This window comes from Pseudocercospora fijiensis, assembly GCF_000340215.1.
Source record: "Pseudocercospora fijiensis CIRAD86 unplaced genomic scaffold MYCFIscaffold_3, whole genome shotgun sequence".
NCBI lineage: Eukaryota > Fungi > Ascomycota > Dothideomycetes > Mycosphaerellales > Mycosphaerellaceae > Pseudocercospora > Pseudocercospora fijiensis.
Genome location: NW_006921534.1, coordinates 5560955 through 5575741, shown reverse-complemented (window position 1 = coordinate 5575741; position 14787 = coordinate 5560955). Strand labels below are relative to the sequence as shown.

At 41.8% G+C, this 14787-nt stretch overlaps 2 protein-coding genes across 2 annotated transcripts in view; one reads left to right on the top strand and one right to left on the bottom strand.

The window, feature by feature from the left end:
* Positions 1-4527: 4527 nt before the first annotated feature.
* Positions 4528-9336, bottom strand: MYCFIDRAFT_173905 (uncharacterized protein; the record flags this gene model as incomplete). Its single annotated transcript, XM_007927340.1, has 3 exons — positions 4528-4549; positions 4581-4742; positions 9326-9336. 3 exons carry the CDS (start codon positions 9334-9336, stop codon positions 4528-4530), a joined length of 195 nt encoding a protein of 64 aa, XP_007925531.1.
* A 3783-nt stretch (positions 9337-13119) lies between these two features.
* The window catches only part of MYCFIDRAFT_187795 (uncharacterized protein), a gene marked incomplete at both ends in the record, with an annotated part of 4861 nt that continues 3193 nt past the window's right edge, over positions 13120-14787 (top strand). Inside the window, 4 exons of the mRNA XM_007927339.1 lie at positions 13120-13154; positions 13536-13538; positions 13606-13608; positions 14122-14125. Of these exons, the coding sequence (XP_007925530.1) occupies positions 13120-13154; positions 13536-13538; positions 13606-13608; positions 14122-14125 (45 nt within the window). The remainder of the gene's footprint in view (positions 13155-13535; positions 13539-13605; positions 13609-14121; positions 14126-14787) is intronic.

Here is a 14787-nt window from a genome sequence, read left to right as displayed (position 1 = left end):
CTAGTAGTATAATTCTTAGAGATTAATAGCTTTAAGCTATACTATCTAGCTATTATAGATTTACTCAGTTTAGCTATTATACTACTTATTTCAAATTCTACTACTAGTCCCCCGATAAATTATATAGTTAAGAGTATAGAATACTAAATTACTAACTTCTAAATAGAGATAGGTCGATTAGTAGAAGTCGATTAACGGTTCGACTAATAGTTTAATTAATAGTTTAATTAATAGTTCAATAAATAGTTTGATTAAAAGTTTGATTAATAGTTTGATTAATAGTTTGATTAATAGTTTGATTAATAGTTTGATTGATAGTTTGATTAATAGTTTGATTAATAGTTTGATTAGTAGTTTAAGAAGAAGTTCGATTACTAGTAATAGTTTAATTCAAAACGTAATTAATAGTTTAATTAATAGTCTAATTAATAGTTTAACTAATTAAACCGTTTAATTAGTAGTTTAATTAGTAGTTTGATTAATAGTTTAATTAGTAGTTCGATTAGTAGTTTTAGTTTAATACAAATTTTAGTTAGTACTTTAGTAGCAGCTAGTCCCCTAATAAATTATATAGTTTAAAGTATATAATACTAAACTGCTAGCTTCTAAATAGAGATAGGTCGACTAGCAAGTTAATTAGTAGGTCGATTAATAGTTCGATTAATAGTTCGATTAATAGTTCGATTAATAGTTCGATTAATAGTTCGATTAATAGTTCAATTAATAGTTCAATTAATAGTTCGATTAATAGTTCGATTAATAGTTCGATTAATAGTTCGATTAATAGTTTAATTAATAGTTTAATTAATAGTTTAATTAGTAGTTTAATTACTAGTAATAGTTTAATTTAAAATTGAATTAGTAGTTCAATTAGTAGTTTTATTAGTAGTTTAACTAGTAGTTTTATTAGTAGTTTAACTAGTAGTTTTATTAGTAGTTTAACTAGTAGTTTTATTAGTAGTTTAATTAGAAATTTAATTAGCAGTTTAATTAACTATTTAATTAATAGTTTAATTAGTAGTTCGATTACTAGTTTTAGTCTACGGAAGTTTTAACTAGTATTTTATTAGCAGCTAGTCCCCCGATAAATTATATAATCTAAAGTATATAGTACTAAATTACTAACTTCTAAATAGAGATAGGTCGATTAGTAGGTCGATTATTAGGTCGATTAATAGATCTATTAGTAGTTCGATTAGTAGTTGAGCTAGCAGTTCGATTAGTAGTTTGATTACTAGTAACGTTTTGATTTAAAATCTCGTTAGTAGTTTAATTAGTAGTTTAACTAGTAGCTTAACTTGTAGTTTAATTAGTTGTTTTATTAGTAATTTCAAAAATAGCTTAATTAACTATTTAATTAATGGTTTAATTAGTAGTTTAATTGCTAGTTTTAGTTTTACGAAAATTTTAATTAGTATTTTATTAGTAGTTTCTTTAATAGTTTCATTAGTAGTTTTATTAATAGTTTTATTAGTAGTTTTATTAATAGTTTTGTTTCTAGTTTTCCCTTTAATCTTTAATTAAATATTACTTCTACTAAAATTCTTAGCTAATTATTTCGGTCTTAGCGGATAACTTAGATTTTCGCGGGCGGTAGGCGCGGTATCTAGATTAGTAGCTATAGTACTAATTATTTCGGTATTAGCGGACAACTTAGATTTTAATACTAGCTAGCACTAGCTAATAGTCCGAGCTAATACTAGCTAATACTAGCTAATACTAGCTAACACTAGCTAATACCTACGCTAAAATCCGGGGCAAGTTAAATTTCCCTTTAATATTTGTTTCGATTGACGTTCTACGCTGAAATCCGGGGTAAGTCAAATTCTATATCAACTTTGATGACGCTAAAATCCGGGGCAAGTCAAATTTCCCTTTAATATTTGTTTCGGTTGACGTTCTACGCTGAAATCCGGGGTTAGTCAAATTCTACATTAACTTTGATAGTACAATTGGCTCTGCAAAAATTCTCAGCTAATCATTCGGGTCTTAGCGGACAACTTAGAGTTTCGCGCGCGAGGGCGCGGTCCTTAGATTGGCAGCAAGCTGCCAATCAATAGCAGGGGTAAGGTAAGGTAACAGCGTAGAGATGGCAGGTGCCACCTGTTACAGGTGCTACCTGTCAAATCACCTATCGGCCACCTGTATAAGTAAACTTAGACACAGACATCACCTACTACGACTTATGCCCTATACGCGTGACCTATATGATTTTCCTTTTCTAGTAACCGACGTAGGGCGACTCTCAGTTAGGAATCGATAGGTAATCCCTATTATATACGCGATACCGAAGTACGCTAGGATTGCGGCCTACTTAGTATAGAGTAGGACCTAGTAGGAAACGGACAGGTAATACCTATAACTGTCGGCGGCACTAACGGACCCGTATTCGAAACGATAAAGGCACTCTAGACAGCTAGTAGAGGAAACGCCTAGAGACTATCGCTAGTACTACTCGAGGAAGTGGAAATCACCTCTAACCGAGACCTCCCGGAGTAACGCTATAATTGCCTTATACCTTACTAGATTCCGGCTATTATAAGCCTTAGAGAAGAACTTAGAGAAAGGACATATATTGACATATTTAAGACAGAGTAATCCGGCGGCCTTAACGACGCTAGGTTTACCTGTCGGTTTACCTATTTGCTTACCTGTAAACTACCTATTAGAAGTTGCCTGGATTTTGTTGCCTAAGGCAACGTTTGCAATCTATATAGGCAGGTAACACTACTTAGCGATTGTACCTTACGTAGAAGGAAGTTAGGAGGAGATCCAGCCGGTAGTAGGTGCCTACGACCTGTGTTTACACCTATATCCTTCCTTAATAGGTGTAACCTCGTCTAAGCGAGACCTTAGTAGCGAAGGAAAACTAGTATTGCGACATATACGACTTTCGAGACTACCGTTCTAAAGAAAAATCAGAAACTTATTTCCCTACTGTTTATAGACAATACTGCTTACCTATTTACCGATTGTAGTAGCTACCTAATTATAGGCGCTATCTAGTCGATAACTAGATTACCTTCCGAGCCTACAACCCTACTAAGCGCTCAGTTTTCAACGCCCCTAAATACAATTAACCTGTACGAAGAACTCTCTAGGAGCGGGATTGACCCTAACCTGTCTCCCCTGCGTTTATATCCAGCCACTTTGGTTCCGTCTCTATAATAGTAATCGCAGCTCTATTCCTAGACCGACTACGCTAGCCGGAGGGAGAGATACCGCTAACTCCTCGGCCCTAAGACCTTCTAGCTGATTCTAGATAGCTAGGTGAATTTGGACCGTTCTACCGCTAAGATAACGGGAGCTTAAGATAGACTGTCCTATACTCTGTTCTTAGGGGATGGTACCTAGAGTGCCTCCCGCTAGCTAAGGCGCTAGGAGTTTATTATACTACAAAAATTTGCGGATAAGGGAAAGGTACTACCTAAGCATTATTTAACTACTATTAACGTCTACCTCGAGAGTAAGGCGTTAGTTTAGGCTAACAAGAATACCCTAGTTAAGAAGCTGTTAGCACCTAGCTTTATAAAGACTGCTAAGGATAAAGATATCGCTATATTTAAGCGGCTCTTCCTAGATTATTTCACCGAAGTAGACACTAAGGACGTCCCTAATGCTATCCTACAAATCTAAGAGCTCGAGTAGGAAGTAGGAGAGACCCTACTTACGTACTACAGGCGAGCTAGCGACCTACTAGTTACCGCTAGTAGTATAGATCGTACTACCGATCGAGAGATAGAGCCCGCCGCATAGAGCCTGCTTATCCTAATAGTAGACTCCTTCCTAAAGGGGATTAGGGAGAACCCTTTACTTATGTTGCGTAGCCTCGAATATATATTATCTACCGCAAAGTCGTTAAAGGGGGCCCTTAAGTACGCTAAGGCTACTAGGAGAAGGTTGAGAATTAAGGATAAGGCAAAGGAGAGGATACGCAACAAGAAACGGATCGAGCTAGTAGATAAGCTAATGCCCGTTATAACTAGGGATAGGAACGATAGCCTAAGGTTGCCGGCATCTAAGCAGCACCTATTAACCTAGTTCCGTAAACTCTCGTAGAAAGAGGTAGACCCTCTAGATAAATTCAAGCTAAAGCCGGTAGAGGTAGTAGTCCGGGCGACTAGCGAAATAACGGTCAATGAGCTGGAATAGCTAGCAAATAGGCTAGGCCTTACCCTACACCCAAAAGATCCTCGCGCTAATAACCGCTCTAACCGGAATCCACTATCGGGCGTACGTATAAATGCGATAGCGGAGACCTTAGAGCTAACTCGAGCTATAGCTATACTAGCTCCTTCCCTAGCGCCCCGTCGAGAAGCCGATCCAACGTTTAATCCAAAGCAATCCTCTAATGAGTTTGTAAATAGCAGCTGCTAGTATAACCGGAGAGATAGGTTGTTATGTATCGCCTATAGATACCTAGGACATCGGCCGGAAAAGGGACAGCTATACCTAAATAGATATAGCAAACTCTCCTATAACGAGCAGCAAGCCTTAAAGGAGATTGTATTCAAGGATCGTAGCCCTCTAAGTAAGCAACGTCCAGCCCCTATAAGTAGAATGCTGCGGACGCGCATCACCTTATGCACAAAGTCCCCCCTCCAGGCCTACCGAAGCCTCCAAGCAACTCGGCGTACAGAAGCAGTAAGGCGGGCTTGAATATGATGATGTTGGAATGGCACAGGCTTTTGAAGAATGACGGGGTCAAGGTCTGGTGCGTTGCGCCTGGTTCGATGTTACGCCTAGACATAATCTCGATGCTAGGAGCAGCAACTAGCGAGGACGAGCCGTCCTTAGAAAAGCAGGTAGCGCCGGCGATTAGGTCAGATACTAGAAACGATAACCGAGTCAATCCTTTACAGCCTCCTAAGCGAATCCGGAAGCCTATACAAATTCAGGATTTCCTTAACTACGATAAGGATATGCTAGATGCTAGACCACTAGCACTAGCTAGATTCGTTCCGCCGTACTAGAGTACTCTATAGAAGGCAAAACGAAAGTTAAAGAAAGAACTTGCGAAGATCTAAGCATACCTCGACTAAGATAAACCTCTTGCCGCTATTAAATTATAGAAGAAGGCCTAGATAACTGTTAATCCTCTAGAGCTACTACAATAGTCTCTAGCATTCCGCGATGCTATATCGGTGCTTATAAAACCACTACGTAAGGAGAGACGCCGCAAGAAACAGGACCGGCCGTCGGACTAGCCTGCACCTATTACGGTGCAGGTGAACAAGATGTCTACAAGATCTAATACTAGTAACGTAGACTAGCGAGAGGTAGAGAGCAATATAAGGAATTTCCTTAGGAGAGACGGTAAGTCTTTCTCCGTAGAAGCAAAGGTCCGTAAGGTTAACGATAAAGGAGAAATTACTATTCCGTATAAGTTTACACATACAGATTAAGGCTCAGACCTTAACGTCGTATACCCGGTACTAGTAAAGAAGCTTTATTTAGACCTAAGAGACCTTAAAGCAGTAGACCACCGGCGACTATAGATAACAGTTACAAGCGGAACCTCTATAGAGCTTACCTATTTTGCTATCTTCAACGTCTAAGTAGAAGGCCTGTCTAGAAGAATTTAGGCCGTAGTTGCACCTAAGCCCGAGGTTAGCTAGGAGGTATGCCGACGAAATATACTAGCCCTATTATTAGGATTACCCTAGCTCTACTCCGTAAGGGCTAACTTCAATATCTTTAAGGGATACCTAAAGATTAGTAACCGGAAGCGTAGGGAGTAGAGGGTAACCCTTACTAGACCTACTTTAGAACAGGCGGTTATACAGCGCTAGTAGGTTCCTAAGATACACATTCCGGACGTAGTAAGGGACGCCGACTTATCGGACAGCGACTCTAAGGTTTCTAGCTTAGATAAAGAGTCCTCGGACTCTTCGGGATATAAGTCCTATACTAAGAGTATCGCCGCGGATCCTGGCTCGGGCTACGCTAATCCTGTTAGAAAGAAGCGTGTATATGTCACCTTTACGTAGGACTTACGGGGCAAGGACACTATACAAGGGGATTTTTGAAGGGTCCTAAGTAGGACCTAAAAGGGCTTATAACTCGGGTAAAGATGAAAACGCTTGACTCTAATTTACCTATCAAATCACCTATTGCAGCAAAATCACCTAATATTAGTTTACCTATTAAACCACCTGCTATAACACAGGTATTACCTAACCGAGGCGACGAGATACCTGTAGAAAATTCCTCTTATACTTCCGATAAGTCTCGGGATAAGGTACTTATAGCCGCGAGCAACTATTATAGTAGGTATTTCCAGTAGTCTAACCTAGGCGACTTTCGGCAATAGGCTATATATCGCTATAGGACGCGATTCTATTGCATCTAGCATCCCAAGCCTAATCTAGATTCAATTCATGCCTTCTATAGCATTTCGGCGGAACGACAAGTGTTAGCACGTTAGCCCTTTCCTATAAATAGGAGGGTTATACGGCGAGATGTCTCTAAGCTGCCGAGCGCTAAAAACCTACATGCCTAGGCCAGGTAGGAAGGATTTCAACTAGGGGATATAATTCCGAGTAAACATTGGGAATTAGAGGTCCTTAAGGTGCTTTAGGTATACGCCGATGTCTTCGTAACCGAGCTAAAGCAGATTCCCCCTATACGCCTTATTAAGCATCGTGTCCGACTAAAAGAGGGGTCCGTAGTATATTCTACGAAGCAAAGACGACTTTTAGGGCATAAGGAATAGTAGCTGCGGCGAATCATTTAGGAAGGAATCGATGCTAGAATGTACGAACGTACGATAAGCGCGAACGGACGTATTTCGCTATAGAATGCTGCTCCTATATTAGTACCTAAGAAGGGATAGGAACAGCCTCGCCTAACCTTTAATTACTATTATATTTTCGAAGAGGGTTATAGGAACTATATAGAGCTTATTAACAGGGTCTATAAGTTCCTATCGGATCTATCGCATAGGATATTTTGTCAATTTGATATCAAGCATATATACTAGTCGGTTCCCGTTCATCCGGATGATCGATATATCCTAGCTTTTACCGTACCTAGATTAGGGCAGTTCCAGCTAACGAGAATGCTACAAGGCTACAGGTCTTCCTTATTTACGATAACTAAGCTTATAAGCATTACCTTAGGACCTATTCCTAAGCCGAACCTAGAGCTAGCCTTACGCTATAGGTTTAGTAAGTCGGACAAGGAAAAGGCTATCGCCTATATAGATAACTGCTTTATAGCGCACTAAGGAGCGAGTGATATAGAAGCCTTTATAGCCTCATTCTACTACCTTCGAGATTATATCCTACTACGCCTGCTCTAGGCCGAGCTAAAGCTAGCACCTACGAAGCTGTACCTGTTCTGCCGGAAGGTGAAGGCTTTAGGACAGGTAATTATAGCCGGGGGCGCGGTAACTATCAATAAAGCCCGTATCTAACGGATTCGGGATTAGCCCGTTCCGATAGATGTGTCGGCGGTTAGGGCATTCCTTAGAACAGTAGGCACTATATGCAAGTAGGTGCTGAATTTTTCGAACATTGCGTTACCTCTTACGAGCCTAACCGGGAAAAAGGACTAGTCTTAGGGGTTGGTGCAAGACCTGTCCTTTCGGCTACTAAAGAAGCTATATATTACTAAGGTACAAATGTTTAGTAGGATACCTAATAAGGCAGTAAGAATGTACTCGGACGCGTCTAGCACGGGAGCTAGCTACTATATCTCTCAGATCTAGGACGGTAAGGAGAGGCCGATATAGTATAACTCCTTCTAGTTTAACAAGACCGAACGCAACTATAACACGTATAAGCGTAAGCTGCTAGCTATCTTCCGGTTCGCGATAAAGTTCAAGCATATGCTAGACGTAATAGAGACCTCGGTAATCCTAACGGATTAGAAACTATTAGCGGGATTCCTAAACGCGGATACTTATAAGGATATATTCTTTAGATAGGTCTAGAAACTTCGAATGCTTAACGTCCGCATTGAATGGATTAAGGGGAAGCGCAATGCTGCGGCAGATAGCCTATTACGCACTATTTTCGAACCTAGTTGCCCGGAGACTCCACTAGTAAGAGACCTAGCGAAACAGGTAGAGGAACACGCCTAGGATAACGAATAGTTCTAGAAGTTAGGGAAAGGCGGATATTAGGATATAGTCAAACGGTTAAGCTCGAAGATAGCGAAGTTATACGCAGTATATAGCATACGTTCTACGTATAACAGGTTGGATTTAGATAAAGGTCTAGTAGGCTAGACCTCCTTTTCTCGGAAGTATAAGAGGAATTTTCTACAGGTGTCTCGTCGCCTCGGTTAGGTAACACCTGTGTTATAGCAGGTAGTTTAATAGGTAAACTAATGTCAGGTGATTTTGCTACAATAGGTAATTTAATAGGTAAATTAGAGTTAAGCGTTTTTATCTTTACCCGAGTTGTAAGCCCTTTTAGGTCCTGCTTAGGACCCTTTAAAAATCCCCTTATGTAGTATCCTTACCCCGCAAGTCCTACGCAAAGGTAACATATATACGCTTCTTTCTAATAGGATTGGCGTAGCCCGAGCTAGGATCCGCGGCGACACTCTTAGTATAGGACTTATATCCCGAAGAGTCCGAGGACTCTTTATCTAAGCTAGAAACCTTAGAGTCGCTATCCGATAAGTCGGCGTCCCTTACTACGTCCGGAATGTATGTCTTAGGAACCTACTAGCGCTATGCAACCGCCTGTTCTAAAGTGGGTCTAGTAAGGGTCACCCTCTGCTCCCTACGCTTCCGGTTACTAATCTTTAGGTGTCCCTTAAAGATATTAAAGTCAGCCCTTACGGAGTAGAGCTAGGGCAATCCCAATAATAGGGCTAGTATATTTCGTCGGCACACCTCCTAGCCAACCTCGGGCTTAGGTGCAACTACGGCCTAAATTCTTCTAGATAGGCCTTCTACTTAGACGTTAAAGATAGCAAAATAGGTAAGCTCTATAGAGGTTCCGCTTACAACTGTTATCTATAGTCGCCGGTAGTCTACTGCTTTAAGGTCTCTTAGGTCTAAATGAAGCTTCTTTACTAGTACCGGGTATACGACGTTAAGGTCTAAGCCTTGATCTATATATATAAACTTATACGGAATAGTAATTTCTCCTTTATCGTTGACCTTGCGGACCTTTACTTCTACGGAGAAAGACTTGCCGTCTCTCCTAAGGAAATTCCTTATATTGCTCTCTACCTCTCGCTAGTCTACGTTACTAGCATTAGATCTTGCAGATATCTTGTTTACCTGCACCGTAATAGGTATAGGCTAGTCCGACGGCCGGTCCTGTTTCTTGCGGCGTCTCTCCTTACGTAGTAGTTTTATAAGCACCGATGTAGCATCGCGGAATGCTAGAGACTATTATAGTAGCTCTAGAGGATTAATAGTTATCTAGGCCTTCTTCTACAATTCAATAGCGGCAAGAGGTTTATCTTAGTCGAGGTATGCTTAGATAGTATCTAATGTGCGGGCGTATATCTAAGGATGCATCTAGTGCGCAAGGTACGCTAATAGAAGCCGAAGCTAGCCGCAAATGCTAGTAGAGGTCCTCGGGCTATAGAAGCTGTTTAGGATAGACTAGATTAGCCCCTTGCTACCGTCTACGAGAGGAAATCGGTATATCCTGTATCTTGTCGACTACTTCGATAGGCTCTCCTTCGCGAAGGCGGCCCCTATATACAAACTAGGCGACACAATAGCTGCTTTAAAGAGCTACCTAAAACGACTTCTAGTAATAGCGGCGATCTTCTACGACCCTAGCAAGCATTATATTACCTAAGAGGTAAAAGATTTTTGTATCTAGCAAGGCATATATATTATATTCGCCCCGACAGGTACATCGAGGGCTATAGGAATAATTAAGAAGGCAAATGATCTCCTATAAAGAGCCTTAATAAAGTCGGCATCGCTATACCTTATATCTACTAGTAGGGAGTACTCTACCGATTAGAGGGATTGGGATTTGCGCCTACAGCCGGTAGTAAAGAGTATAAATACGAGGTACATTGATTATCTAGGGTACGCCCCGTATAAGATAGCGTATAGGAGTACGGTATCGAATATAGAGCTAGCGGAGTAGACTCTCCCGACTCAACCTGCCTAGGCGATTATAGAGTAGCTTAGGGGTAAGTTCGATATTCCGGATAAGGACGAAATAGCCGCACTAGCATTCCGATACTTAGCGGATTAGCAGGAAATGAAGGACCTAGTTGTTAAGAAGGACTACCTCCGTAGGGATCGCTAGAAGACTCGGTATAATAAGGGAGTCTTAGGAGAGACCTTCTATCCTAGACAGGCTGTTTTCCTAGAAGATACCTCTAATAAAGGGAAGCGGAAGAAGTTGAGCCCGTCCTTTCGAGGCCCCTTTATAGTAACGGGGTATAGAGGTAAGCATTAAAGGTTATATACTCTAAGGCAGCTCAACGGCAAAACGATTTCTAGCTACTTCTACGGGGATTATCTGCGACTGTTCAAACCTCGATAGGGCTACCTCATTCCCCCTAAGGAAGCACAAATACCCGAATATTAGCTTATTAGAGCTGCTCGCTAACGGCCGATTCCTAAGGCACCTACGCTTTGCGTATAGGTAGCCGACAGGTAACGCATAGGTAAACAGGTCGTTTATAGAGTATAAGGTAATCGCGGAAACAGGTCGCTTCAATGCTTAGTGTTAATTAGCCTATTATTGTTATTGTTGTTGCCCTATAGTTGCGTTACTAACCGTAGGCGTAACAAGTTGCGGCTTTACTAGCTAGTTACCGACTTGAAAATTTGCCGTTAACCTTCAACCTGCTAATATACCTATATATACATTATTATAAGGACACTCTTAGTTAAGTATCCGATTATCTTATACCTTTAGCGTTCTTCTTCCCCCCCCCTCCCGGCTACGATTACCTATACGCAACCTACTAGTAATCGAGACATAGCGGCTACCGTTATTTCGGACCTCGAGTCCGACCTAGGCGGCAATAGTACTCCTATACGCGGAGGATATCGCTACCTAAACTTCGATAATATCTTTCGCAATAGATACCTATACAATACGTACTATATTACCTACGTCGTAGTTTTAAGAGATAGACAGTACCCGGAGATGCTAGAGTTCCTCTCGCGCGAGGACGGATAGCCTATCGTAGTCGACAACATCCGCGTTCTACCTACGGTCCTCTATAAAGCACTCTATATTTATTTCGGCGCTTGTTTCGAGGCGGCGCGTTAGACTAAGGTGTCAGAATTCTACAACACCTTACGCCTATTCCTTTAGGTTAAATACGCCCTCTCTACGGTAGTAATAGTCTAGCTAAATAGCCGATAAACGGTACGAACCTTGCCTATAGGAGAAGTGAACTAGCTACTAGTACGCCTAAATTGGGATGCGGATATATCGGGCACGGCGCATTCCTACTACTACAACAATCGATCACTCCTATAGTTAGTACTTGTTTATAGCCCTATTAGTCTAGTACTTAGGCAAGTGAAATTTAGGACGCGCTCGAATATAGTTACTACCTGTCCTTAGAAGATAATAGGAGTTGTAGTAGAATAGGATAACTTTAACACAGGTGTTATAAGGCGCGTCGCTGCCTACGATACTCTAGTTGCAGTCTTATACTATCCGCCCTCCGCCTCCCCGGTATTAAAGAGCGTAGACGACACCTGGCTACTAGTGCGTACTATGCCTTTCTAGCGCGTTCTAGTATGGTTAATAGGACAAGAGCTAGTAGGAACACGCCTAGTGTATCTAGCAGATAGGAATAACGGCCCGATAGGCGGCCTAATAGGTAGTACTAGCGAGCGAAATAGCAGAGAACAGATTACTATTACTAACTAAATAAGCGTCGCTAGTCCTTTCCCGCCGGATACCGGTAAGGATCCTAGTCTTCGTTATTAGGTATATGCTCGTATACAACAACAGACTAACGCCTTCTGCTTGCAGTAGACGGCCCTTTAAAACAATGAGTCCTGCTTATAGGTAACGCCTACTATCGGCGCATTTTACGAGGCTAATAAGACAGTGCTCCGCGGTGAATATATCGGCATCTGCGACTAGCTACGCGAGCTACTACGCGGTAAACTGCCTCATTTTCCTAAGGGCAGCGCAAATAACCTAGTTAGCGTTCCGATAGCAGGCTTCCTAGTATAGGCATAGAAGAACGAATCAAATAACTAGATCCGCGCGAAGAGTATCTAGGGTATATATATCTCGCGCCTCTCCTTTTAGCTAAGCAAGGAGGAACAGCGAGCTCTCCGCAAGCGAGTGGACTAGCGTCGCAGTACTTATATAAGTGCTTTTAAGAAGGGTGACTACTAGCTAGTAGCTTCTATAGCCGAGACACATAGCGAGCTACAGGTCTTCCGCGAGGAATTACACATTCACTACCTTAACGAGGGACTCTCCTACGGCTAGAAGATGCCTCTATTTCGGTTTAACGATTCGCAGATAGGACCGAAGAAGTAGCAGTACTACGTCGGCTAGCTAAACTACGAGCTAGACCCTGCTATAGCTGTTCCTAATTACCTAGAGGACTATTACACTATGCTCTACTAGTCTATATAATACTATTAGAACTTCGTAGGAACCGTCGATAAGCTATATACTTATATGCGATACGCGAAGCAACTTGTTATCCTAAGACTAGGCGGAGTAGACTACAGTTATAGCTAGACGCTAATCGCCGGAGAATAGGTGCTAACGACCTACCTAGACAATCTAGTAGCCGCTATTTTCCGCTTTATAAGCAATATAGGTAACTCCTATCTTAACTTCACTACTTAGTACAATGCTAATATGCTATATATCGAGAATACCCGAGAGCCTATTATTCGCTTTAACCTATACACTACCTTAACGGAACAGTAGTAGTTTTTACGCTACTAGAATAGTTACCTGCTTAGCAAGAACCAGCCGCGCTACTCCTTAATAGGTACCGATATTAACGACGCGGTCGACCTAATAGCTAAGAGCGATAAGGATATCGGCCTAGTTAATGACTACCTAAGAGCTGTCTAGGGATTTAACGGAGGCCTAGAAGAGACTAAAGCCGCTACAAATCTCAAGTCTACGGCACGTTATACTAACGAGCCCCTACCTCTACTACCTAGTATAGGAGTGCTATTCAATTATGTCCGCCTTACTACTACCCCTGCCGACGACGAGGTAATGTAGAATCTGCTACATTATACGCTACTAATTATCTTAGAATACCTGCGAGACTAGCTGTTACCCTTAGGTTTCTAAATAGACGACGACTTTCTAATTAAAGTGCTAAGATATAGTGTAGCACTAATGAATGCTATTATCGCGTAGCACTGCCTATTACGCTTTAACGGCGACACCTATACGCTCCTCCTATTATCCTGCCCGACGGACTTCGGTATATTTCGCTAGGCTACTGCAATCGAGGCTCGTATCGTTATAGCAAATCTCGACGCTACCTATCGCGGCACCCTAATAAATAAATACATAGATAAGAAGCAGTTCCGCCTAGATAGCGGCCTTAAAATCGCTAACTATACTAAGGTTAACTACCTGCTATAGAACGTAGGTCGGCTGAATGCGTTCCGTCGCCTAGCTACAGCCCGTCGGGACTTTACTGAAATCCTCTTAGACGGTACGAAGGCTTAGCTGCTAATACGACAGGTTATAGGTGTGGTCCGTCTAGGTATACTTGTTACGATACCTCTCCGACCCTCTAGGAATCGCGGGCTCTTGTCTATACTAACAACTAATACACCTGCAAGCGCCGGATCCTTAGGTACGTTTAGTAGCACCGCTAGACGCGGCGGATTGTTCGATACTCTTACTAAGGTCCGGAAGCATACTAGCATCTCAAAGACCCTAGTACTAGCTAACAAGACCTAGAATATTACCGACCCTCCGACTATAGAAGAGGTGCAGTAGCTTCTGCGTGCCTATAACTAGGCGAAGGCAGTCGATTAACTTAGCGAGCTAGGAGCTATATACAGATTGTAGATAGCCGGAGATCTTCTATAGGCCGAGGCCCTCTTAGGACAATACGAGGATAATTAGCTAGTGTTGTATAGCCTAGCTATTAAATACAGAGGCAATAAGGAGATCGCTAACGTACTAACCCTAACTAAGGTTCCTACTATACGCAACCGAGGATTGTAGGCGGTAGGAGCTCGTACAGTTAGTAGACCGATACCTAGCACGACTCTAAAGGGTATTAGGGAGACTCTACGCGCAACTAGCTCTAGAGGTAGAATAGGCTAACGCGTACCTGCTCCTCGGTCTATAGATGACTTCGTAAAACAGCTAGTAACTATACCTACAACTGTGCGCACCTCTCGCAGCTATACGAGAACTAGTAAGCTATACGGTATACCTACTAAGACATCCTACCCTATTCGCAACGGCCCCCTAGTTAGCACCGCTAATCTAGCAAATACAGCCTTACTATATACGTATAAAGCATTCCGCTCCCTAGTATAGAACGACCCTATACTAGTCGCTACGCTAAACGAGAGTCTAGTAATTTAAAACTGCTTTAATAGGCTTGCCTCCCTAGCTAACTAAAACTAGAGTGTTACCTACTAGGCAGAAGTTACTCGCATTAAGAACTACCTTGCTAGTTATACCGGACGGTTAGTAGACGACATTGGCCGTCTAGCTCGCGCCTCCCGTCGTTAAAGAGCTCGCATATATCTTACTAACGGCATTTAATAGGTAACTAAATTACCTGTTATAAGTAAAATCTAGATCGAATTACCTATCGCTACCCTATATTGTTAAGCCTATACATCCGCCTTATAGGACTCGCCTAACTCTC